This window comes from Aedes albopictus, chromosome 2, assembly GCF_035046485.1.
Source record: "Aedes albopictus strain Foshan chromosome 2, AalbF5, whole genome shotgun sequence".
NCBI classification, from domain to species: Eukaryota; Metazoa; Arthropoda; class Insecta; order Diptera; family Culicidae; genus Aedes; species Aedes albopictus.
In genome coordinates this window covers 227,597,944-227,625,397 of record NC_085137.1, presented here as the reverse complement: position 1 = coordinate 227,625,397, position 27,454 = coordinate 227,597,944, and the positions used below count along the sequence as shown (strand labels likewise).

General features: G+C 39.8%; 1 protein-coding gene and 1 long non-coding RNA gene across 2 annotated transcripts in view; both read right to left on the bottom strand.

Moving 5' to 3' along the window:
• LOC109401374 (dual specificity tyrosine-phosphorylation-regulated kinase 4) overlaps window positions 1–27,454 on the bottom strand; it is a gene marked incomplete in the record, with an annotated part of 426,866 nt that overhangs the window by 43,127 nt on the left and 356,285 nt on the right. Inside the window, 1 exon segment of the mRNA XM_062851247.1 lies at window positions 2,949–3,087. Coding sequence (XP_062707231.1) covers window positions 2,949–3,087 — 139 coding nt within the window.
• Window positions 16,930–20,698, bottom strand: LOC134287943 (uncharacterized). The gene is made up of 2 exons (XR_009997653.1): window positions 17,336–20,698; window positions 16,930–17,266 (listed from the first exon to the last, which is right to left on the bottom strand). It is a non-coding gene; the product is annotated as an uncharacterized LOC134287943 (long non-coding RNA).

Here is a 27,454-nt window from a genome sequence, read left to right as displayed (position 1 = left end):
AAGCGACCTTCTCGTATATGTTGGGTGATGTGGGTATTTTTTGCTGGGATGAGTATTGCTGGAGTTGTGGATTCGAAGTCCGTAACTGGCAGCTTTCGTAGGTGGTGCCGATCAGCCAGTTTTTTTTTAGCGCAATGTTTGGACCGATAGCGCTAGGGATTCTACAGTCCATACGTTATTTAGCCAATATCGTTGGCCTCCAGGAATCTCTACCTCTACTTGACGTGAACCTTTCTCTTCGCGGCTGATATTACTCATCCAAGTTAGGCAGAGACGCATCTCCGTTCTTTCGGCCTGACGAGTTTCGTTTAGGCTCTTTTCCAAGAGTGTTACAGAGGAACTTTCATCGATAAAGGCTAATGTTTCCACACAACTTCCCTTGCAGAAAAGCCGCACCGGCAGCATGTGGAACAGCGTGGAGCTTTAGGTGTGATGAGTGTTTACTTCTTCGGTAGTTTTTCCACTCCACTTTTGGTTTCTCAGATGACGTAGCATGTGCGTTCACGAAATCTTTCGGCTTCGCGACTCGACGGCTCTTTCGACTTTAGCGACTGCTAACTCAAGATTGGCCCTAGAGCTTCAAATTCGCTGGAAGCTTATCTAGGATCCTGAAGTAACACAGGATTTGAGAGGTCTAGCACTTGTCCACTATGTCCAGCCGCCTCCAGATAACCACAGAAGTTCCACTATGCCATTTCAAAGGCCACAACCGTGCACAAGCTATCCGCTTTCGGTTCCGAAACCTCTCGTAGCTTCTGGAGCAACGCGTAGGTTATTTGCTCCAGGCGCCCATACAGCATCTGCAACGTCTGAATTACTTGCGGCACTGACGTAGGCAGTAGTAAACGGCTGCGAACCGCCTCCAAAACCTCACCTTTCAGGCATCGTAGAAGTCGGCCAAGCTTTTCTACGTTGGTATAACCGCACGCATCCGTGGAAGTGTTGAAGGCACTAATGAACATAGGCCACTCTTCTGAATTACCACTGAACGACGGGAGATCTTTCGGCATAACGTGCTGCACGGCGATTTGTCAAGCGGTCGGAGTCGAGTTATCGCCATTCATGACGGAAATGATTTGATCACCGAAAGGCGCTTGTGAAATGTATGGGTTGTTTTAAGAAAGATTCGTTGGGAGGGGGTGAGGAGTGTAGGAATTAGGTGTGTTTATTGAACCCAAATGAAGATTGTCTAGCCCTACACTAGCCTATGCAGCTATGCATATTCAGATAAGCTACCTGCCCTAACGGTGCGTAATAACTTATGCTATTCGTTATCTGGTACGGTTGGCTTACGAATCCTGATTACATCGGATGGCTTCCTAGCTGTTCTACCGAGCTGATGTATGGTGGCAAACACTGGGTGGAGGTGGTGAGACCCATCATAGGGTTGACCCAATAGCATCAGTTATTGGCGTCGACGATCCCGGATGGTTTGCTCCTCCTTCAGGTTGGAAATTCTCATATAACAAGTCTCGTCGCATATGCATCCGCTAGCAGGGAACCTCGGTTAACTTGTGAAGCCAACGCGTTAGAAGGTGGTTGGGAAATCGATCCTCATACGCTCCCGAAGACAGGCATGCTTGTCGCTAGGCTTGTCCGCACAACTTGCGGTGTTGGTTTTGTTCCCCTAGCCGAGGCCATGTTCATTACAATCCTTGGTGCAAAATTAGAGTCCTGTCCAAATTATTCTCGCTGGTGGCGATGAAGAGTTCTTGATCTGCTCCACCCGATGCTCTATTGATCTTCTACGTGGCCAGCTCCTCGACGCAGGGTCCTTTCACCGCAGCGTTTTCCAGCCGTCGCGCAGCCGGATCTCTCAGAATAAGAGAAGTTTGTCGGACGTAAGGGACTGTGCTCAAATTACGTCACGCTTTTAGGGGGGAGGGGAGTTTTGCAGAACGTGACGACTCATACAAATAATGATGAGGTCCCATACAACAAGTGTGACATATGGGAAAGAGGGGTGGGGGGTCATTGATAAAGGTCGATTTTTGCTTGACATAATTTGTGAATCACCCCTAATATCGGCGATACGTTTGTTCCGCTCATCAAGAAAGTTTCGGCTGATGAAGATGTGGTCGATTAGATTTTCCGTGACGCCTTCACGGGATACCCATGTCATGTTGTGTACTGGTCGATGGGGAAAGAGCGAACCCCCAATCTTCATGTCAATGTTGTCATAAAACTCTCCGTTCTCGCTCATTTCTCCGAGACCATGGCGTCCCATGTCGTGCTCATAGCTAGTTCAAGTTGTCGGAAACAAGCTTCGCGTTCAAGCCGCCCATGAGGATCTTGATATCACCTTTCGGAATCTTGTCCACGACAGCATTCAGTTGCCTGTAAAAGTTCTCTTTATCTTGCAATTCGGGAGATTCGGTTGACACGTAACATTGGATCATGGTAAGGTTTCGAACCCGTGTTCTGAATCTGGCCACAATTATTCTCTCATTATTAGGTTCCAACTTCATGAGCGCAGCGTGGGCGTGAGCGCTGAGTAGGAAACCAACTCCACGGTGGCGAGCAGCGTGTTCACCTCGTAGGCCACATTATAGCAGAATTTGACCCGATGCCAATCTGTCTGTTCTCCAAAGTTCGGCCAACGGACTTCGCTCAGCCCTAGGATCTCAAGCATCATACGGTATGTCTCATTGTCTAGTTGTGGCAGTTTACCCTGCTGGGATAGGGTTAATACATTCCATGTTCCAATTCTTGTCCATTGTTTAACGCTATAAGTCGTTGAATCTGTACATAATAAACTGTGAGTATAATTGGTTGCAGACCCCCTAGGATAACGGACTCTTTGATTCTGTCCATTCATTCGCATAAGTTATTGAAAAAATACCTTTCGACCAATTTACCAATATGCAACCCAACTGTATAAAACTTGTTCATAATCCGCCGGACAATTTTTCGATTCACTTTTACCACAGAGAAGGAAAAATACTTACGGGCTTCAGATCACAGTGGATGATGTTTTCCTGATAGAGCAAACGCAAACACTTGACTATCGAGTTGCAAAACCGTCGGATGAGGCTCAGACTGAATCCTTGGTAGTTGTTCTTTTTGATCAGTTCGTACAGGTTCAGGCTGGAAAGAACAAGAACGAGAAAAAAAAGATTCGGTTTTAATCGATGATGAAGAGCGTCTGCGTGCCGCCAGGCCATTATTGGCAGTGACAGTCAGGCTTGACAGAAACTCCCTCGCGAGAAAATGATGAAGCGATTTTGGCGATTTTCTGAGGAGGTAAAATAAAACTCAGAAATCACAACGCAAATCCTCAACAGCACCGAGCGCGAGCTTGCCGCGCAGCGAGGAGTTCGTCCAACACTCATAATTTCTTGTTGTGTTTCTCACGCCCACTCACACTCAAAAAGCTCTCGCGAGTTCCACTCCCATACAAAGAAAGACTCTCGAGGCGAAAATCGCACTCAAAAACCCGAAATAATCATCGGCTCTTTTTTCGTTCCCCTCTTCCTCGCTCAGTTTTTATTGCCTCTCTGTTTGGAGTTCGTTCGCTCCCTCGCGGCGAGGCAAAAGCAAAACACCGCAGTAGAGCATGTTGCAAAACTCTATTGATTTCGAGGAGGATTATCAAGCCTGGTGACAGTTATCGCATGGCATGATTCGGCACAAATCACGATTAAACTTCCTTCAACCGTTCAGGTACGGTACCAACCAAAACAGCCAAAGGCCAAGGCACCTCTCTCTCTCTGATGAGCTATGTAGTTATATGTACGTACAACAGTATGACGTGCGCAATTTTGTCAATAAACAAATTTGGTCCCGGTTGGCTGGCTGACTGGCTGGCTTGTTTACGGTTGCTTTTAGCGGGCAAAGTTTCCCAGTTAATCACTTGAATAGTTTAAAACAGGCATTGTCCCAAGAACGACCTCCATTGCTCTGCTCTGCTCTGCTGGGGGGTTGGTTGCCATGAACGTGAACGTGAGCTTTCATGTCCGGAGGTAATATATTAGAATGGAGCTTTTAATTTTTATTGCTTTGTGATGCAATTTTGTAGTCCCTAACGGTTATAGATCAAACGTCAATTAGCCTCCGGTGATGATTATGGGCGACTTTTAAGATTTCATGTGGAAGAGTAATGCTAATGGTTGTTCAGCAAAAACCTACAAGATGTTTGCTGGTTTCCCGAGCAGAAGGGAATAACAACTGCATAACAAAATGCGTTATTTTGGTAAAATAACTGAACAATGAAATCAGTTATTTTTATGTTATTAGCATAACATATCATGTTATAAACTTGTCTGTCATAAGCGGCAGAATAACAAATATCATAACAAAAAAATGTTCCTGGAAAACCATTTTGATAACATGTTTTGTTAGTTTCAATAACAACTCAATAACAGTGAATTTTAAAAACATTTAAATAACATATTTTAAAATTTATATGTTATTAATAATAATCCGAGGGCAAACTTTGTTATGATATCAAACCTTATAATTAATATTACTACACTGGAACCTCTTTTTATGCACATAGCTGGGACTGCATAAATTAAAAATGTGCATAAATTAAAAAAAGGCATAAAAAGAGGTAAATTTATGCATAAATTAAGTTCGGGCTTCAATTAGAAAATCTAGTTCGCGAGAACAGGTCTTGCTCCTGGGCTGTTGAGGTGAGGCTAAAGGGGGTTTCCAGAAAGATCCCAGAGAGCCCAAAAAGGGGGTTCCAAGGGGCTTCAGGGGCGTTTTAAGGGGTTGTTTTGGGGGATTTGAGGAGCCTTTTAAGGGTGTTCTGACAAGATTTTTTGGTGTTTTCATGGGATTACGGGGAATTCTGGGGTATTTCAAAAGTATTATGTGGATTTCAGGGGCGTTCCAAGGGGCTTTAGGGGCAATTCAAGGGATCTCAGGAGCCTTTAAAGGGCGTTGCAAGAGGTTTGAGGGGCTTTTTAAGGTTTTTCAGAGTCTGCTCTGAAACGTCCTGAAATGCCTCCAAAATCCCCTCAGACCCCCTCGGACCCCATGTAACGCACCTCAGAAGATCCGAACCCCTTGAAAACTTCTCCGTAACGCTTCCGTAACGCCTCTGAATCACGCTGAAAATGGTCTGAAACGTCCTGAAATGCCTTCAAAATCCGCTTTGAACCCCCTCGAACCACATGTAACGCATCTGAGAAGCTCCGAACACCCCGAAAACTCTTCCGTAACGCCTCTGAATCACGCTGAAAATGCTCTGAAACGTCTTGAAATGCATCCAAAATCCCCCTTAAACCCCCTCGGACCCCATGTAACGCATCTGAGGGGCTCCGAACCCCACGAAAACTCCTCGTAACGCTTCCGTAACGCCTCTGAATCCTACCGAAAATGCTCTGAAACGTCTTGAAATGCCTCCAAAATCCCCCTTAAACCCCCTCGGACCCCATGTAACGCACCTGAGAAGCTTCGAACACTCCGAAAACTCCTCCGTAACGCTTTCATAACGCCTCTTAATTCCGCAGAAAAAGCTCTGAAACGTCCTGAAATGCCTTCAAAATCCGCTTTGAACCCCCTCGGACCCTATGTAATGCACCTGAGGGGCTCCAAACCCCCTAAAACTCCTCCGTAACGCTTTCGTAACGCCTCTTAATTCCGCATAAAATGGTCTGAAACATCCTGAAATGCCTTCAAAATCCCCCTTAAACTCCCTCAGACCCCATGTAACGCACCTGACGGGCTCCGAACCCCACGCAAACTCCTCGTAACGCTTAAGTAACGCCTCTGAATCCCACCGAAAATGCTCTGAAACGTCTTGAAATGCCTCCAAAATCCCCCTTAAACCCCCTCGGACCCCATGTAACGCACCTGAGGGGCTCCGAACCCCACGAAAACTCCTCGTAACGCTTAAGTAACGCCTCTGAATCCCACCGAAAATGCTCTGAAATGTCTTGAAATGCCTCCAAAATCCCCCTTAAACCCCCTCGGACCCCATGTAACGCACCTGATGGGCTCCAAACCCCCTAAAACTCCTCCGTAACGCTTTCGTAACGCCTCTTAATTCCGCATAAAATGGTCTGAAACATCCTGAAATGCCTTCAAAATCCCCCTTAAACCCCCTCGAACCCCATGTAACGCATCTGAGAAGCTCCGAGCACTCCGTAACGCTTCCGTAACGCCTCTGAATCACGCTGAAAATGCTCTGAAACGTCTTGAAATGCCTCCAAAATCCCCCTTAAACCCCCTCGGACCCCATGTAACGCACCTGAGGGGCTCCGATCCCCACGAAAACTCCTCCTAACGCTTAAGTAACGCATCTCAATCCCACCGAAAATGCTCTGAAATGTCTTGAAATGCCTCCAAAATCCCCCTTAAACCCCCTCGAACCCCATGTAACGCATCTGAGAAGCTCCGAACACCCCGAAAACTCCTCCGTAACGCTTCCGTAACGCCTCTGAATCACGCTGAAAATGGTCTGAAACGTCTTGAAATGCCTCGAAAATCCCCCTTAAACCCCCTCGAACCCCATGTAACGCATCTGAGAAGCTCCGAGCACTCCGTAACGCTTCCGTAACGCCTCTGAATCACGCTGAAAATGCTCTGAAACGTCTTGAAATGCCTCCAAAATCCCCCTTAAACCCCCTCGGACCCCATGTAACGCATCTGAGGGGCTCCGATCCCCACGAAAACTCCTCCTAACGCTTAAGTAACGCATCTCAATCCCACCGAAAATGCTCTGAAATGTCTTGAAATGCCTCCAAAATCCCCCTTAAACCCCCTCGAACCCCATGTAACGCATCTGAGAAGCTCCGAACACCCCGAAAACTCCTCCGTAACGCTTCCGTAACGCCTCTGAATCACGCTGAAAATGGTCTGAAACGTCTTGAAATGCCTCGAAAATCCCCCTTAAACCCCCTCGAACCCCATGTAACGCATCTGAGAAGCTCCGAGCACTCCGTAACGCTTCCGTAACGCCTCTGAATCACGCTGAAAATGCTCTGAAACGTCTTGAAATGCCTCGAAAATCCCCCTTAAACCCCCTCGGACCCCATGTAACGCATCTGAGGGGCTCCGATCCCCACGAAAACTCCTCCTAACGCTTAAGTAACGCATCTCAATCCCACCGAAAATGCTCTGAAATGTCTTGAAATGCCTCCAAAATCCCCCTTAAACCCCCTCGAACCCCTTGTAACGCATCTGAGAAGCTCCGAACACCCCGAAAACTCCTCCGTAACGCTTCCGTAACGCCTCTGAATCACGCTGAAAATGGTCTGAAACATCCTGAAATGCCACAAAAAATCCTCCTAAACCAAAACGCCTCCGTAATGCCTCTGAAACCAGTCTAAAATGCTCTGAGACTTCCTGAAATGACTCCGAAACCCCCTTAAGACCCGATCGGGCCCCATGTAACGCACATGAGACCTTCGGAAACACCCAAAAACGAGCCTGTAACCTTCCTTTGCTCTCCTCTGTAAACACCCCTTGGCCACCGTTGCAATAGTTCCCATCATTATTAAATATTCTTATGCACAATATTGGTTGTGAGTAGCTTTCCCTCTTTTTATGCAGGGCATAAAAAAAGGTGCATAAATTAAATGTGCATAAAAATAACATGCATAAAAAGAGGTTTTAGTGTATTATTATTACTATTAATATTAATATTACTATTAATATTAGGCTAATCAAGAGCTATGATAAGAACTAATCCGAATAGAGTAGCAACAGGTGAAAAAGGCCTCGGGCTGAAAATCTCTCTAATAAAGATACCTAACCTAACCTAGGTGAAAAAAAAGTAGGTTCGACAGGTGTATGAAGCTTTGTAGAGCATTTTTCGGATAATAAAAATATTTTACAGGTTATCGCATTTTTTTTGTAAAATTACTCCAAGGATTCTTACCTGGATTCAAGAATTACGTCAAAAATTCTTCCAGGATTCTGCAAGGACTCCTCCAAAAAATGTTAATGGAATATCTCCAGATTTTACTTTGACAGAAATTTCACCAGAAGTTTCTGCAAGATTTTTTTTCTAAAATTCCACTATTGCTTTTTTTTATCTAATCAAGGTATTTCTCCGATGTTTTTTTTTACCATTTATCTGATAATTCTTTAGAAAATCTTCGTCTTTAAATATTTCTTTGTGAAGTCCAACATGTGTTTGCGTGTTTACAATGTCATTTATAGACGCTATAGGGATATTCCATTATAAACCTTTGGGACATTCAGGTTCGTCCAAACTGTTCTATAATGAAGTCCTGCAAATCTACAAGAATAACTTTATGTGTTTTCGCCATAAATAATAGTATTGCAAAACCTGCTGGGATTCGCAAAGCTCTTGAAATTTCAAATGACATTTAGAGACACTACAGGGATATTCCAGGTCAGCCAAACTTCCTTGGGGTTCAGGATTTCAGGTCTACACTCGTAACAGTATCCATATCTGTTATACTGAGTAACGCTGCATAATCAACTGCAGTTACTGGAGCAATCTGAAGTCCATTTTTTTATTATAATTCTTTGGGACATTCACGGTCGTCCAAACTGTTCTATAATTAGGCCCTTCAAATCTACAAGAAAAACTTTGTGTTTTCACCATAAATAATAGCATAGGATCTGCTGAGATCCGTGAAGCTCTTGAAATCTCAAATGTCATTTAGAGACACTATGGGACTGTTCCAGGTCAGTCAAACTATCCATGAGTTAAGAACTTCAGGTCTACACTCTTAACATTAGCTATATCTGACATACTGAGTAACGTTTCATAATCAATAGCGGGGACTGGACCAACCTAAAGTCTACTATATATTTTTATGAACCTTTGGGACATTGAGGGTCGTCCAAACTATCCTGAAGTTAAGCTCTTGATAGCAACAGTAGTTAGTCTCACATTGAACTTTAGACTGTAATCTGTAATGATAGTTTTGAGATATTCCAGATCAACATCACTACTCCGGAGACCATAGCCAGGGAGAAGAAATCGACCCTTAGAGGAACAATACGCGTTTTTATATATTTTTGGAATATTATGGGCTCCTTACTGTTATGAAGCTTAGTTGATAAAAACAACACTGTAACTTTCAGAAGACTTGTTGGACATGATAGATTACAAATCATAGCTTTTAATGTAAGAAGATACCGTTACACTCGTAAACTTAAGGGATCTAAAGTCTAGAACAGTTTGGATGACCTAGGATATCCCGACTGATTTGATATTGTCTATTTACCTTTCAGAAGAGTTACTGGACATTGTAGTAGGCTGAGCCTTGGATGATGAGAAATAAACGTCACTTTTGTATTACTGCAAATCTGAAACAGACGTCATTTCTACTCTACTACATTGGCGACTGAGGATGCAAGAATCAAACATAGAAAGATGCAGAAATCATGAAGAGGAAGGAATATACTTGATGTGGAGGAAGACGACGGATTTTGGACCATATGGAGGAATTATATCAACCCAGGATTTGAAATAACCAAAGAGAACCGGACTGACGTAAGCTGCCAGAAGAGTGCACAGCACATAGTTTTACCTACATAGAAAGGAAGTTTACTTAAGCTGATAAACACTTGCACAGGTATGAAATCACTTTGACATATTTTGAGATCCTGATGGTGTTTTGTGTTAGTAAAATATAAAGCTAATTTAAATTAACGATATACGTTTAACGGTTGAGTAGGCCCCACGTTGTGTTTCTATTGCTGCCGGGATTACACGAGAATTTAAGAACTATTTTTGAATACGCTTCACGTTTTATTCGCACCACTGAGAGGCAGTACTCTTACTCAATAGTGGTTCTATACGGTTACAAGCTTACAACTAAACATACATGGAAGGAGCTGTTGCTTTTATCGGCGACAGCGATAGTATGGACAACATTGTGAGAATGTGCAATGTGCAAACAGACTAGCACCACGCAGCCCAGTTTGACTGTTGAAATGGTTACAATAGTCGTTGAGCTACATTCTGCTAGCAGTATGATAAAGCGAACCCAAAAGTATACAAATTGAAAGCACGCCGTCGCGCCGGTGCTGCAGCTGAGCGCACCTAGGTGACGCTGTTCATGTGATGCGCCAACATTGAGTGACCTTATTACACAAAATCTAGGAATCGTGCATTCGTGCATATTATGGAGAATAGTATATCGTTTATCGTAAAGTTAAAATAGAAGGGACGCGGAAGACAATTTTGCAGATTTTGCATTGTGGCTGCAGTAGGATTTTATTCTCATGAGCATAAATGTTGATAACTTTGATGTCATAAGTTCTTGTACGAGTTTGATTACATTGTAATAGGTTTGTTGTCTGCTGTAAGCACCCTATTCGGGCATTGTTACACAACTATATATATATAATTTAATATCGAAGCAATACCGATGAATATCGATCACTTTATCGCATATAAGAGCGAAGATATTACACTTCAATAGTTGATTTTGGTATAATAAAAACTTTTCGGGTAGCGACCCATCTAGCTACACGGCTTACTTATCGCGACCCACAGTTTGGGAAACTATGACCTAGTGTCTGTTCTAGGAACAGTTCAACCAGTTCAATATGCAAACGATATTAAAAACGAAACATGTAACGGTTCAAGACGGTACAACTAAGAGAATCAAAGAAAAGAGACTGGATTCTGCTAAGACAAGGCATGTAGAACATAAATTATTGTTATGTAGCTTGAACATAATCTCAACTTTGGGAAATATCAACTAGTAAAGAAAAGCAAGGATTGGTAACATTTGTGCTAAGTTGATTGTTTCATTGCTTCAATCAACTCTGTAGATATCATTTGAGCTACCTTTGTTTCTTAAGTGTCAAAAGAAGTATAACCGGTTCGATAGCCGAGTGGTAGCGTGCGAGCCTGGTGATCTCAAGGTTCTTGGTTCGAATCCGGTTGCCTACAGTAAATATTTTGGTGTTCAGAACTGATACTGTTTACATCATACAAAAAAAAATGGATTCAATATTCCAAACCATTTCAATGGACAAATTGTAGGAAACTTACTTACCCGATTATACAAATTGTATTGCCACTTGGGTGCTGAATGGATTTCAGCCGATTAAATTAAAAAGCATCCCTTGTTATACTGAAAGTTATTCCGGCTATAAAAAGGTTTGGTTTAAAACCAATCAATGCTAGATGGATGATTCAAACCGAGAGCTTTTGCAATCGACTCAAAATGTTGATACTTTGTGTGATTTTTCGTACTCAAGATTGCCAGTAATCTATTTATTCGATGTTTCTCTTCTACAACTTGGCGATAAAACAGAGAACGCAATAGCAATGTAAAAAAATGGCTCCACCGAGGAAAAGGCAAACAGCGTTTCAAATAAATATTTGAGTGAGTGTTTCTCATGCCTGATTTTGGAATATAAGCTGAATTCATAGCTTGAAGCGTATAGAACATCACGTACGTTCTGAGCAGATTTTAATATCCAAATGCAGGGAGTGTGTAAAAGAAACCAAATAATGAAGGGGATAGCCAATCCTATTCCATTATATATATATTTTGTTCAAATGCGTTATATGAAAAAAAAAAAAAAGTGCAGGCTTAGTGCATTTATTGTTACATATATTCAGTCTTCCACAAAAGAGGTAAAATGATATACAAAGGAAACTTGGAGTTTCAGTCTGTTGCGAAGGAAACTTGGAGTTTCAGTCAGTTTAGAAAAGACCAAATGTAGGAGATTCTTCTCAGTCCATTTGGCATTCCAGTCTATCATGAGATGAAGGAAGTGAATCTTCAGTCCATCTATGATAAAGGGAAATGCAAAGGAAACTTGATGTTTCAGTCTGCAAAAGAAAAGACCAAATGTAGGAGACTCTTCTCAGTCCATTTGGCATTCCAGTCTATCATGAGATGTAGGAAGTGAATCTTCAGTCCATCTATGATAAAGGTAAACGCAAAGGAAACTTGATGTTTCAGTCTGCAATAAAGAAGACCAAATGTAGGAGATTCCATCTCAGTCCATTTGGCATTCCAGTCTATCATGAGATGTAGGAAGTGAGACTTCAGTCCATCTATGATAAAGGGAAATGCAAAGGAAACTTGATGTTTCAGTCTGCAAAAGAAAAGACCAAATGTAGGAGACTCTTAGTCCATTTGTCAGTCCAATCTACCAGAAAATAAAGGAAGTTGATTGATTTTCAATTTATCTTCTGGTACAAAGACATTGAAATACATAAGGATTAAACGTTATATTTAATATTTAGACTATTCTAGGTTTCTGTTGCGAATTATCAATATCACATGAAAACTCAGATTATATGACCAGGGGAATAACTAAACAATTTTGTGGAATAACCGAGGTAAGATATTCAGCCGATGATGAAGAAAAAAAAAGAAATAGTAATGTGGAAGGTTAAGTATTGAAATGTTATTTTGTGTTGAAAATGACTCTTCTGATATATGCTTCTAATCATAACTAGGTACGCAAGACTACCATTCCAACCTGAAGGATGATACTGACAAAGACCAGTTCTACAAGCTCGATAACATTCGAAATCCTGAAGAGATCAGCTGTCGATAGTCAATTATTTCATTATAAGATCCTGTAGTCAATCTTCCCAACCGAAGCACATAGTAATAACACATGGTGTATATAATACCTTAATGACCAATTGTACTTACAAAATAACATTATAATAGGTTTCATTTACACAACTATTACCCAATGCATTACACACTCTATTTAAGTTTATTTAAAGTTAAGGAGAGATGTAGTAGGCTGAGCCTTGGATGATGAGAAATAAACGTCACTTTTGTATTACTGCAAATCTGAAACAGACGTCATTTCTACTCTACTACAGACATGATAGATAACAAATCGCAGCTTTGTATAATGAAAGCAGTTACCGTTACACCCGCAGACTTTTGGATCTAAACTCAAGAGCACTTTGGATGACCTCCCAAGTAACAATCCCAATTCTATTTGGTTTTATTTGTTTTTATGATAGTTTTATCGGAACATTGCATATTCTAGTTGATCTTATCGGAGTTTCAGCTAAGCACAACTATTCTTCATCAATATGTGGTTTTAAAAACACCTCCAAGAACACTTGAGGTTCAGTTCATAAAACCATAAACACAACAAGAACTGTTGAATTTATTTTCAGTTTTATAAGGTTCTTGTAGTTATCTTCAATCATCCGTTCTTGATCAAGAGCAACTGTTCTCGCATGAGAACAGTTTGGTACATGAAAAATACAAGGAAAAACTCAAGCATCAGATTTTGATTCTCATCGTTTCATTATCATCGGCAGCAATCAAGAACACCTACCCGAAAACCCAACCGCGATGCGGTGCAGTGCCAAGTTCCTCCGGTTGCAGCATCCGAAATAAGGTTCCAGGACGTCGATTCCCTTGTAATCGGGTGTCAAATGATCGACCTGCAAAATCACTTACCTGTTGGAAATGCTGACCGGAGGAATAAGGCGCTGCACCACATCAAGGCCGGTTCCCGAAAAAGGTCTGCCTGGTTGGCAACGGTACCGGCCTGATGATTAAATTTATCGCACGAAGTTCACAAAATCCACCGCGCTGCGATAATTTATTGTTTGTTTACAATTTGGCGTACATGATTTATGACGTTCTCGGCGGAGTTTGCATAAACCTACATCAAGAACGTTATAAACCTGAGTACTCTTGAGTAATACTTCATACCCTTGCATAAGATGAAATAAATTTAGGACGTTCTTGATGGAGGCCAACCAGGCTGCATTGAGAACGTTATAAATCCTAGTATTCTTGAGTTATGCTTCTAGCTCTGGCATGAGTTGAAAGAAATTTAAGACGATCTTATGGTGATGTTGATTAAAACCATCGATGATGGACCGACCACCGACCTAGATTTCAATGGAAGCCATGTTGAGAAAACTCATGAGCAATGTTCGCATGACCAGGAATCGTGCCAGGAATAATATTTTAAAATATTTTATTAGTGCGTTATTATGGAAGCGCGTTGCAATTTTTGGAAGTATCTTGCAACATATATACGATGAATTTTGCTTGGCATTTGGCATCCTTGCTACATCCCGGAAATATTTCCAATTTGTGTAATAAATTAATCCCGAATACAATAATGTGTCATTTTCATTGTGTTTTTAGTTTCAATTTAATTCACCAAACTTTTCTGTCGACATAAAAGCTGCATCAGCAACAACACTGGCAGATTTATTATCGTTTTATCGTCCACTTGAAGAATTCTACAAGGAGAGAGCAATTCGTCTTGAGGACAACTTGGGAAGTACAACAAGTTTTATGAGAAATTTGAAAACAACTCTCCAAGAGCATCTTAGGATGGGCCTCTTTGATCTTATGGTGGGTTTATGGTTGAGTTGATGTCGTGTTGTAGAGCAATTTGGTTTATGCATGGTTTTAAGGACAAACTTAACAAAGTACAAAAATGGCAGCCAAGATGGATTCCTACCCCCCTCACTGCCCCTTACCATTCTTTACATCGCGCACACATATGCAAACTTCACCGTAATTCCGGGCCATTAAATAAACTCTTAATTTATGCAACTTACCTGCTATGAAACTACACAATATCAAAATAAGCTGTTCCCTTATGTCCAATCTTCATGTAAAGCACTAATTGTCGTCAATTGAAGCACTATTTCTTCAAAATTGTGCGATTGAAAACATTGTTGACAAGGCAACATCATCCCCTCACTCACGGCTCCCGCACCACTAGCCAACTTCAAATCATTCTTTTGAACCACTTACACTTATTTTTTGCCAATCTCACTAAATATTCAGTGTTCACAGGTGTCTAATCTATCTGCCACTGGATAATTTCACTTGATTTAAGTTAAAAATTAGCCAAATAGTGCCAATTTAATCTCATCACCAATAAAAATCGGAATTCAATTATGCACTTTGCTAGCTGTACTGGTCGTGATCGCTTACTTGTCTCAACAGTGTTCTTTCCCTACTATTTGGGACGAACATGCAAATATGGCCAGTTTTCTTTTCGTTGCAATTGTATGGGTGAGCTGATGGATTGATCTTTTATGGAAAACGTAAACAATGTTTGACAGCTGCAAATTCTTGCCATTACGCATACTAACAACATTTCTAGTGCACCAATACTAATGATTTTTTCCCAGGGATTCTAAGATGTTTGTCCTTAAAGAACAGGTGTTGAAGAATACTTCAAAAGCATTATAAAATTAATTTTGTTACTTGGGCTAGGATATCCCGAATGATCTGATACTGTCTATTGAATTTTCAGAAGACTTACTAGACATGATAGATTACAAATCGTAGATTTGCAAAATGAAAAAAAAAGTTACCGTTACATCCGTAGACTTAAAGATCTAATTTCAAAAACAGTTTGGATGACCTAGGATATCCCGACTGGTCTGATACTGTCTATTTACCTTCCAGAAGACATACTGGGCATGATAGATTACAAATCGCAGCTTTGTATAATGAAATCAGCTACCGTTACACCCATAGACTTTAGGATCTAAACCCACACACCAAATTTTGTTTACTGGTATTCAGCAAACTTTGCTGATTTTTTTTGTGCTGATTTCATTCAGCAATGCGAATTTACTGCATATCAGCAATTATTTTTCAACTTGCTGAACCATCCAGCAATTTTGACAGTTGATCAGCAACGTTGTGCTGAAATTCAGCAAAAAAATTGCTGAAATTCAGCAATTTACTTTGCTGATTTTTTTTGTGCTGGAAGCGTTTCAAAAAATTTGGTGTGCATGAACAGTTTGGATGACCTAGGATATCCCGAATGATCTGATACTGTCTATTGAATTTTCAGAAGACTAACTGGACATGGTAGATTACAAATCGCAGCTTTGTATAATGAAATCAGTTATCGTTACAGCCATAGACTTAAGGATTTAAACTCAAGAATAGTTTGGATGACCTAGGATGTCCAGAAAAAATCTTCCGCATAATATTCTACCATTTTTATACTATTTACTACCAAAACCACAGAAAAACGTAGATAATAAAACTCCAGAAGCACGCTTGGAAAAATTCCGGCTACAAAGGGTTGGAAAATCGACAGTTTTAACCACGATTTTTCAATTGTATGTTACCCTTGGTTGGAAACCCAGCCACAGCTATTTCAGCATAACGTACTCAAAGTGAAACGTTAAGGAATCCTTTGTTAGGTACCCCAATAAACCAAACTTGATTTTATTTGAAAATATCCTGGTAATTAAAGCAGATCAAATAGGGTATCTGGGCCATTAGTAATATCACGCTCCGAAATTCATCCTAATCAAAAACAAGTAATTATGGCAACAATTGATTCCGTTCTTTTTGTTTTCTTGCGTGTTCACTTCTAACAAAAAATACAAAAATAAGAAACAAAACAAACAGCGCTTCAATCCTTTGTTTTACGTAGCATAAAAATGGGAACCACATGTTTAATAAGGGGTGCTGCAAAACGGTGAGTCGATAAGGAGAGCGTCCAACTTAGCTCTGGTCCTCACAAGTTCCTACCTCATGCTTACACGGGTCAAGCGATGACATAGACCGCCAGCTAAGAGATGTGTGCTTAGCTGGTAGTGCAGCCTGGGCGCTGTTGTCCTTCTGACTTCAAGTAGATTGAGGAGGTACGATCCGAGCGTCTCTTCACCAAGGAGATGCGGCTCAAACAGCGTCTGTTCTGGCATCCAGCGGCTGAGTAAGAAACGTTGCACCGTGCCCAGCTAGATCCAAGATGCTAGCCCCATCAGCGTTGTCGTCCCAGTGTTGGTTGGGAAGTTAAACAGAACTGGCACGATGGCCCTCCGGCGAGACAGGAGTGTTAGCGTAGGCCCAATAAGCCACCCGTAAAAATCCAACGTTGCCGTTAGATACCGTACGTATCTCACACTATGTATGTTCCAAAAAAACAATTGGTTCGAAATTTACTGAGTTTATAGCAGCAAGTGCCTGAAATAGATGCGCTGACCAAATGGTCCCAGACCCTATTCTGAAGGATAGGATTAAATAGAATAAATAAACAGAAAACGTCGTGTTCCGTTTGGATACATTTTTATTTTCACATAAATGTGTGTGTCACATAATTTGTAAGCACATCAGCATCCATTGTTCGAATCCCGGCATGAAAAACAGGGTCCACACGGTCCACAAGGTCCACAAGGTCCACAAGGTCCACAAGGTCCACATGGTACACAGGGAGGTAACGGCGCACACGGTCCGCACGGTAGGCATGGTCCACAAGGCCCGCACGGGCCACAAGGTCCGCAAGGACCACACGGGGCACATCCAATTTGAGAACACGTTCCGAAGCAAGGTTGATAGGGGCCACACACCGGCGGACAGCAAGGGTCACATATCGGTCCGCAGGGACCCTGTTAGATACGAAGGCAGAATGGTAACGGAGATTTTCTTTTATTTCACAGGGTATGAGAACAACTTACGCATGGACCGCAAGGACCACAAGGACCACAGGGGCCACACAGCGGCAGGGGGCATGGGCTCCGGCAAACCTTCTTCGGCATGTTGAAGGCTTCAATGGGTGTTGGGTTCGGGAATTTCACGGATTTTGATGGTCGGATCTTCAGTTAGATGAGCGTTGAGGAAAAGGGAATCCAAACGAAAATTTCTGTTTTAAAGAATTGCTTGCACTTGAAATTTTGCGTCTGCTCGGGCCGAAAAGGGAGTGTTGAATGACAACTGGAGAAACTTTTCGGTTTACCAGCCTCCTTGATTTTGTGTTTGTTGCGCAGGTTGCTGCGTTGCGTGAGGACGTGAGACCGTGAAACTGCGCAAAATCACGGGCGTGATCTTGTTCAATCTCTATCTTCACTCAAAAAATCATCCGCAGAAAAATGGTAGCTATTTAAATGAGGCATGCGATTTAAGTGCGGTCTTCGGCAAAGTTGTAGCTGATAGCCTAGCCTAGGAGTAGCAGGAGTCAACTTACCTTTTAGGGTACTTGGGGAAACGCTATGTACTATACACTACCCGTACTTATGACGGGTAGTGTATAGTACATATCACGGATATATTGGTCTACATACAGGGCCTCCTGCAGACATTGATCTATGACTATCAATGAAAGAACTCAGCGGAGCGGTCACTTATTCTCAGTGTGGTCCCTTTGATTCATTGTGCAAATGCTCCCAAGAGTCCTGTAGGGATCCGCTCAAGGATTTCTTCTAAAATTCCTCCCGGTATGTATTCTACTTAGGTTTCTTTCTGCAAACCCTTTAAGAATTCTGCTAAAATATTCCTTCAAGATTTTCTCCCGAGATTTTTCCAGAATTCTTTCAGCGATTCCTCCCGGAATTCTTTTCGCGTTTTTCCTGGAGACTCCACCTAGGATTCCGTTATTGATTTCCCACGGGATTCATTTAGGTAGCGTACGTGCACCGTCTTTCGACAGTTTAAGGAAAATCATTTTCATAAAAGTAATCAATAATCTTATAAAAACTATCAATGTGTCAAATAAAAGGTTCCAATCTATACTTCGTAGGAAATATGCAGAAATCCGATACTTGATTTTTGCGTCAAAAGTGGCACTGGCCGTTAATTGAAGGAAAAATTACGAATATGGTTTTCAGAATTGTTTTGCGTCCCCATAAATGCAAACATCTTTGTGGGATCCTTTATAAATTTCTCCAAAGAAAATAAATCTTTCAAAGTTTTCCTCGAAAAATTCCTATAGAAAATCATGCACCGCGGTGTGCATAGGTTGCTTCAGAAATTCCTTCAGGACTTCTTTACGAAATTTGCCCCAGGATTCTCACTTTTTATCTGTATTAATGAGATTTTCAACCTTATACTGACCCATGCTCAATTTCCATTCCGAAACAAGAACTCACATTTTGAGAGTTTGTCGGGAATAAGTTTCGATACCGGGTCCTCGCTGCGAACCACACCAGGTTAACTCCAGAGGTTCTCGCGTAAGGAACTAACAAATGTGAAAAATCATGGAAACAAAAGTCCAGGAATTACTCCCGAAATTCCTTTAAATATTTATGCTTTTTTCAAGGATTCTTTAGAAATTCCATCACAAATGTTTCTGGAAGTTTTTCAGAAAATTTCCGTTGGAAATGTTTCTACGCATTTTCCAGGAATTCCTTCACACATTTAATTCCTTGAGTAATTCTTGTAAACATTCATTCCAAAAAAAATCAAAGGGGTTCGTCTTTGGCTCGTCTAGAAAATCTTCAATGGTTTGCTTATGAAGGTTTTTAGAGAATACTTACATGATATCTTCCGAAGTTCTTCTAGAGAACTTTAGGGAAGTTTTCCACAAAAATAATTATAAATTAGTGTAACTATTCCTTCCGAAATTCCCACGAGTATTCCATTAGAAAACATTAAATATATCTCTGGAGCGTTTTTTTATTTCAAGGATTCATTCGTAAATTTTCTTCTGGGTTTCTTTCAATTTTTTGGGTAATCTTTAAATGAATGATTACCATTTTTTTTTTCAAGGATTCTCTTTCATATTTTCACAGTAATTCCTTACAATTTTATCCTTTAGAAAAATCTCCAGGGAATTCTTCAGAAATACCTTCAAGGATTCATTTAGAAAACCTTTCACGGATCTTTTAAACAAATTTCAGCGATTCCTTCAAAAGACCTCCTATGGAATCTTTAAAATAGTCTTCCTGCTAGAATTCATTTATCAATTCTTCCAAAAGTCCCTATACAAAATTATCTCGTTTTCTGAAAAAAAAATCCAGAGTTTCGTTCATGAATTGTTCCAGAAATTCCTTCAGCGATTTTTTCAGAAAGCTTTAAATCCTGAATACCTTTAGAAATGTATCTTCCAAGAATTTCTGAAGAATATCTACCAGTTAATCATTCCTCCATAATTTCCTTCATAAATTATTTCAAGGATTGCTCTAAAAATACTCTAAAGATCTCTCGATAATTTCTTAATTGATTCCTTGGTAAACCAGTTTTTGTTTTAAGACTGCTTCAAAGATTCGTTTTGAAATTAATCCGGCATTCTTTCAGAACAACTTTCAAGGATTTTTTTCGGAAACTCCTTCTGATTGCCTTCTGAGGTTTTTTTAAAGAAAGTCTTCCTGGGATTCCATCGGAAATTCGTACATTTCCGTACTCTATTGTAGTAATCTGATGAAACTATCGTTAAATGAAACGACATGTTTCATCTTTCAAGACGCTTTACGGTAAGCATCTGTGTTAGAGGTTCCATTTCCCGACCATTTTGGTTGTCCCGGGATTCGGGATAAAATTTGTTGCTTGTCCCGGGAAATCCCGGGATCCCGGGAAATTTTTCAATGTGCTAAAAACGCATTTTTGCGATCAGGAATATGTTTTATTCATCAATTAAAAAATCAATTGTTCAAATCAAGTAACTGGTCCTATCAATGTGAATTCGTTCTCTGAAATACAACTTTAAGGTGTCTTACTGCATCACTAAGTTTTCAAACGAATCATTGACTTTTTGCTTTTCAAGGATTGTTTGCCTCGCGTTTTTGAAGTGATAAAAAACTGTCAATTCTGCAGCAACGCAGTAGAAAAAGTATCATCGCAATCACTGCGAGTGAGCATAGAGGATGGTACTTTTTCATACGAATATTCGCTTTGGTGGCAGAGAATTATCACTTTGAAATTTTGAGGCTCATATCCAACATGGCTGCCGATGCTGATGATGCTGTAAAAAGCCTTAAGAAGCAAATGTTATTAACAACAACAATTGCTCAAATAAATGTAAATTACGCACAATATTACGTTTCCAGTTCAAAACCGAATTAGCGACATTTTTTCTTTGACTTCCGCTGCTTTTGCCTTGCGTTAAACATAATGTCGGAAGTGGGGCGCTGTATAGAGCACCAGGTGTACAATACAGCGCCCCACTTCCGACATTGTGTTTAACGCAAGGCAAAAGCAGCGGAAATCAAAGAAAAAATGTCGCTAATTCGGTTTTGAACTGGAAACATAATATCTATATTGCACAATATTATCTGTTTTGCAAAACATTCATACACTTTCGAATCAATAATGTTTTCAACTTAATTCTTGTTACGCTTTTACTTCAGTGTCCTATCAGAGCAGTTTTTTTTTTTTCATAACAGCAAATGTCAAATCATTGCAGTTTTGTCTGCATGTTATTGTGGTTCTGCCCTTTTCCGTCAGAAACCAATGACTTTCATCTCCGCCCATTTCCGTCGGAGACTACTTTTATTTCAATTTTCAATGACTATCTGTCTTTGTCCATCAGAAGTCAAAAATTTTTATCTCCGCCCATTTCCGTTCTTCTATTCAAATTTTGAATGGCTATCTACCTTTGTCCATCAGAAGCCTTATAGTGTTGAATTTCGCTTTCGGATTCCCTTTTTCTACCGACTGATGAAACTATCGTTAAATGAAACGATATGTTTCATCTTTCAAGACGCTTTACGGTAAGCGTCTGTGTGAACCAAATTTAGACCAATGACTGAATGACATATTTTTCCCGCCTGCTTATCTATTTGCATTCTGAAATTCACAGTCCTTCATTATCTCCTTACATCTATCAAGGACGCCATTGAAAATTTCCGAATTTATTTGAGGATTCATCCAGGGATTCTTGCACAACATCCTTCAGTGGTTCCACAGGAATTTCTGCATGGATTCATGTAATAATTTATACATAACCATGTACATAACTTTCTTTAGATATTTCTCTAGATATATTTTCTTGGAATTTGTAAAGGAATTACTTTGAAGTTTTCTCAAAAAAAATCTTTCTCGAAAATTTTTTTTATTTTTTTTTCTTCAAATATCTCTTCAGCGACTCCTGCATTAATTCGTCCACGTTATACGTATTCCACCAGGTGTTTACCGATGAGTTTATTAGGTTGTTTTTCTAGGAATTTCTTCAGAAAATTCTCATTTGTGTTGTGTTGTGTTGTTGGAGCCTCGTAGCAATGCGGTTAGGGTCACCAAGCTTCTAATCGCACCATGCTATGTAGTGAGGGTTCGATTCCAGCTCCAGGCGTTGAAACTTTCGTGAGAAGAGTTTCTTCTCCGTGTTCACTGATGCATGCTCCGTGTATCCCTTGTCTAGAGTTAAGTTTCATTCGGTTTGTACACAAGGGGCTAGTCGCTTGGAACATTGTGCCAAGAGGTGCCAAGCACACCGTCTTAAACGCTATGTGGCACACCGAGGCACTCTGAGGCACAATTTTGACACTTGAGTTTGGGTGAAAAAACTAGGCAACCATGTGCATTTGAACTGCAAAATGAAAACAAACAGTTGGTTGTCTTGGTAGTTGCCAAGCAAAATCTGAATCATCAAGCAGTGGCACTTCGGGGCACACTGAGGCACAATTCAATACCCGGTGGCACACTGAAAATAATTGGCGCAAGTAAAGATGTGCTCAGCGACTCCCCTTGTCTGTACAGCCTCTGGCTGAAGGCGTTGTCTATGTCTTTTTTTTCTTTGATTTATTCAATAACTTCGCTTGGATTCCATCACATTATACTCCAGGTGTTTTTCCAGAAACTCTCTTAGAGATTTCTACAGGAACTAGGCTGCAAGTTTTTTTTCCAAAAAAATCCTTCAGGAATCAATTTAAAACATTTTCAGAGACTCCTTCTGTATTTTAAGGATGTCTTAAGACTATTAGTCTTAAGGTATCACAGATAGTTTTTCAGCATTTTTAATAAGGATTGTTTCGGGCTGAAAGTCTCTAAAATAAAGATAAATCAATCAAGGATTGTTTCAGAAATTTCTCCAGTGTTTTTTTTTTCAGAAATACCACCGTTTGTAGTATTTAAGAATACTTTGACAATCCTCCAGGTTTGTTTTTAGAAATTCTTCCAATATAGAGAAAAAAATGAGTGAGTGCAATTTCTTTACTAGAAGTTGTTCCTCTTTTGATTAGGAACAGGGATTGGGAAAATTATCACATAAAGTTTAAATAATGATGAAGGAACTTTTTATTAGGAGACCACCACTCACCTATTTCGTTGTAAAATTATCGCAAAATCTTCGAATTGTGATGAATTTTGAGGAGCTAAAAAGTTATCACAATATTTTTTCGAGTTTCGTCTGTGCGTTGCGTCGATTGGATACTGAAGAGACGACAACAGTCGGAGTCATCAGTTGCCAGACAAACAGCGATGGAGACGGAGGAAGACATATAAATGCGTGAGCTCGATTCATAATATTGTTTTATTGTGAAAGTTTCACTAGAGCCTTATGTAAAGTATAATGTGAATAATATTGCTGCGATGATTGTAGATGTTTTTTGTACTTTTTGGGACAAACTTCATTTGCTTGGAAGAAGCTAAAAGGAACCTTTACGAACTTTTTGCACTTCCATAAATTTAAAATTTTATTTATTTTTTTTTCTTATTCATAAGGACAACCTCGAAAATTGCCAATTTGTGTATTTTTCGGAATTATTTTGCTTCCAAGAAATAAAATCTTTCAGGGATAGTTTCTCCAGGTATTCTATCAGAAATTCTTCCATGGATTCGCTTAGAAACCCAGGTAACAATTTGATGCTGAATAATCGTTTTTACTACCAGGCTGCTTCAAGCCTTCATTTGAACAAAAGTTGAGATGTACAATACTTTATTCAATCCCTAAACATCTAATTTTGGTGATTTCATTCAACCTTAGGCTTGTTTGAGGTTCATTAAAAGGCTGATTTAAGACTTAATATGCGCTTAGTCAGCAATTAATTAAATTTATTGAATTTGGATCAAATTTAAAAAAACATTTTTTAACCTATTTTCATCATTTGCAGCTTTCCATTTCCAGAAGAGATGCTTCGGAATGTATAAATTAATGTATGGCAAAACAGGGAATTGAACTCGGAGCTCTTGATTTATAGTCACTCACCTTATCACCTGCACCACACACAAATGTATACATATCCTCGAAAACGTGGGCAATGCGTGTAGTATCTGAATAAAGTTGAACTAAAGCTGTATTGAAGCTGAATAAGCTATGTGGACTGGGGTCTGCAGTTAGCCTAGTGGTTAAGGCTATGGATCGCCAATCCGGAGACGGCGGGTTCGATTCCCGTTCCGGTCGGGAAAACTTTCTCGACTCCCTGGGCATAATGTATCATTGTGCTTGCCTTACAATATACAAATTCATGCAATGGCAGGCAAAGAAAGCCCTTCAATTAATAACTGCAGAAATGCTCAAAGAACACTAAGTTGAAGAGAAGCAGGCCAAGTTCCAGTGAGAACGTCGAGCCATAAATAAGAAGAAGAAGAAGCTATGTGGACTCTGTGAAAACACTGTTTGGGTAAGCTGTCAAAAAATATTTGATTTAAGGTTGAACAACAGATGATCAATTCTGTATATTGGTGTACGTTTCAAAGCTGGTTACAGAGATTAACAATATTCTATTCAATTTGGTATTCAGCTATCTATGTATTGCTGATTAAAGAGGTTGAACAAGCAATACTTCAGACCAATATTCAGCTGTCATTGTATTCAGACACTACCACCATGACCCAGCCAATATTCAGCAAATACTCTCACTGTTCAGCATTCATTGTTACTTGGGAATTCCTTCAGGGTTTCCTCTAGTAATTCTTCTAGGGAATTTTTCAGAAACCTTCTAAATTTTCCTTCAAAAATTCCTGTTGGGGATTCCATCGGTTTTTTTTATATCTCCAGAAATTTTCGCACGAACTCCTTCACAGATTTAAAAATAAAATCAAAAAATTCATTCGGAAAATTTCTGTAAGTATTGTTTTAGAAAATTCCTCATTCCTTCTGACAGATTTTTTTCGGTTTTGTATTTGAAAAAAAAAACTTATTTCTCTGGGAGTTTTTTTCGGGAATTCCTTCAAAGATTGTTTCCAGAAATACCACAAATAATTGTTTTGAAAATATTTAATTATTTGCTTCAAAAATGTCTCCAGGAGTTCTTAAAGAAACTTTTCCATACTTATTTTTTTATCTGGTTTACTAAGATTTTCAACCCTACGCTAGATCATCTCGGTATTTACATTCAACTTCCCTTCTGAGAATTCACAAAACAAAAAACCATGAATCCTTTCCAAAATTCCTTTAAAAAATATTTAGAAATTTCTCCAAGGATCCCTTTAGAAATTTTTTCAAAGATTCCTTCAGATTCTGCTCCTGGAAGTTTTCTAAAAGTCTTGCAAACATGCTTCGAACATTTCTCCAACCGTTCCCTACAATCCAAGTAATAAACACATATCAATATATTCCCAGGCAGAATTTCCCGATTATTATTTCAGATACACACCCGATCAAAAGTTTGGGGTCAACCCCTCAAAAACATGTCATTTTTTTAGGCCCATATCTCCGCCAATTTGCGTCCGGTTTCAAAACCCTAGGTTTCATTCGAAAGATAATAACTCAAAGAAACTTTGAACATGATTTAAAAGAAACTTTTTCAAAAAAATTTGTATATAAAGTTAACCCAAAGTTGCCAAATTTTCCAAAAAATAAATATAAACTTACGACAGTGTCGCTGGCTATTTTCTATTAGCTTTCAACTGCTTTTTACCGAACTTGGTGAAAAAATCTAGGAAAAAAGTTGTTAGGTAAATTAACTCTTCATGTCATGGACCAAAAGTTTGGGGTCACCCCTCAATATGATGTAGCAGCCAAAAGTTTGGGGTCACTATCGTTAAACATGAAAAAGTGATTTGGTGATATCTTCGTCATCTATAGTTCTGTTTTAATTATTTTTGGCTCATTTCAAAGAAAATTAACTGAATTTACGTTTGATGTCTTTAACTTAACGTATTTAACGATTTTTGTATATAAAAATGTTATGTAAAGTTTACACATTTTGCCAAATTAAAAAAAAAATAACTTAACGATAAGTTTTAGTATGTAAATTTCAACAAATATGTGTGGTTCAATGTCTATGCAGTAAGTACCATTCATTATGTTTCAAATATGCCAAGAAGAATTAAAATTGGATGAAAGATGACAAAGATATCCACAAATCAATTTTCCATGTTTTACGATAGTGACCCCAAACTTTCGGCCGATACAACTTTATGAGGGGTGACCCCAAACTTTTGGACGCTGACATCAAGGGTTAATTTACTTAATAACTTTTTTTCTAGATTTTTTAGCTAAGTTCTGTAAAAAGCAGTTGAAAGCTAATAGAAAATGGGTCATATTACCGCTCTCATCTTAAAATTTGGTCGACCGATTTCCAGCGACACTGTCGTAAGTTTATATTCATCTTTTAGAAAATTTGGCAACTTTGGGTTAAGTTTATATACAATTTTTTTTGATAAAGTTTCTTTTAAATCATGTTCAAAGTTTCTTTGACTTATTATCTTTTGAATGAAACCTAAGATTTTTAAATCGGACACAAATTGGCGGAGATATGGGCCTAAAAAAATGACATGTTTTTGAGGGGGTGACCCCAAACTTTTGATCGGGAGTGTAGGTACAGGCTTAAGAATCTATAACTTTTCGCAAAGTAGACAGCAATATTTGCGAAAAGAGATCAATTTTACCCAGAATGATGGTATTGCCTGAGAAAAACGAACCCAACTTTACAAAGTATCCTTCTCATACCAATAACAACCAATGAAAAACCATTATCCTGTTAGCATACTTACCCAGGCCTGATTTTCGCAACAAGCAATGAACAGCGCGGCGAAAAACTTTTTTATCAGTCAATCATGACAGATTTGCCGCTTCTTTCCATGTTTGTTCACCATTTTTATATTCCTTTCCCATGCTTTTGACCCAAGCTTAGTCGCGCGCTTCCGAAACAAGCGTGCGTAAAACTTTTTCCGCGCGCGGCCGGCCGCCTCTTTGGTTATGCTTTTCCACTGAACTTTGCTCTTTCCGGCCCGGGTGGTGGATTGTTTAGTAACTTATTGTGAGCTTCTGCCGCGGCACGTGCTCCGACTGGTGGCTCAGTTATTTATTTTCTACTCGCGGGAAAACGAGTCAGGTTAAGCAATGAACAAACATGGTATTTAAATGTCAAACCATCAACCAAGTTGCGGAGGAAATTAGTCACGGCGGAAAACATGAGAAACGAGTTTTCCAAACAGCATTGGTCGAAGTGGTCGGAAGCTCAAAAGATCAACCGTGGATAATTAATTAGCAGGGCAGCGAAACTCATTATATCCTATTATACAATGATGTCCCGCTTGAGGTTGTCGTGTTAATTGTCGTTTATCCGAGCAAGGAGCAAAACTTTTGTCGTGTTTGCAAATTATCGAGCAAAAAGCAAAAGGACTTTTTGTACTTCACAGCAATCATTTAAATTTGCGCGCAAGGGACATTTGTTCAGTTGCTATTGTCTTACCGATATTTTCCAGCCATTACCCAGCAGTTTGAGAAGTTTTGCTAGTTCCTTTCCTGTCTGTCGATTTGCGGTTGTTTGTTTATTTTTAAACGAACGAATTTGTCATTTGTGTAATCGATGTGTGCATCAGCCAACCACAGCAGCGGGGAAGGGCTTCAACTAGGACACGTCCGAAATGACGAAGCTGGTGGTGGATGATAGGGAGTACAGTGGAAATGAATAAAGGCTTGCGGCTAAACTAGCTCATTTCGTTGGCGGTAAAACTAAATGGGTTCAGCACTGCAGGAA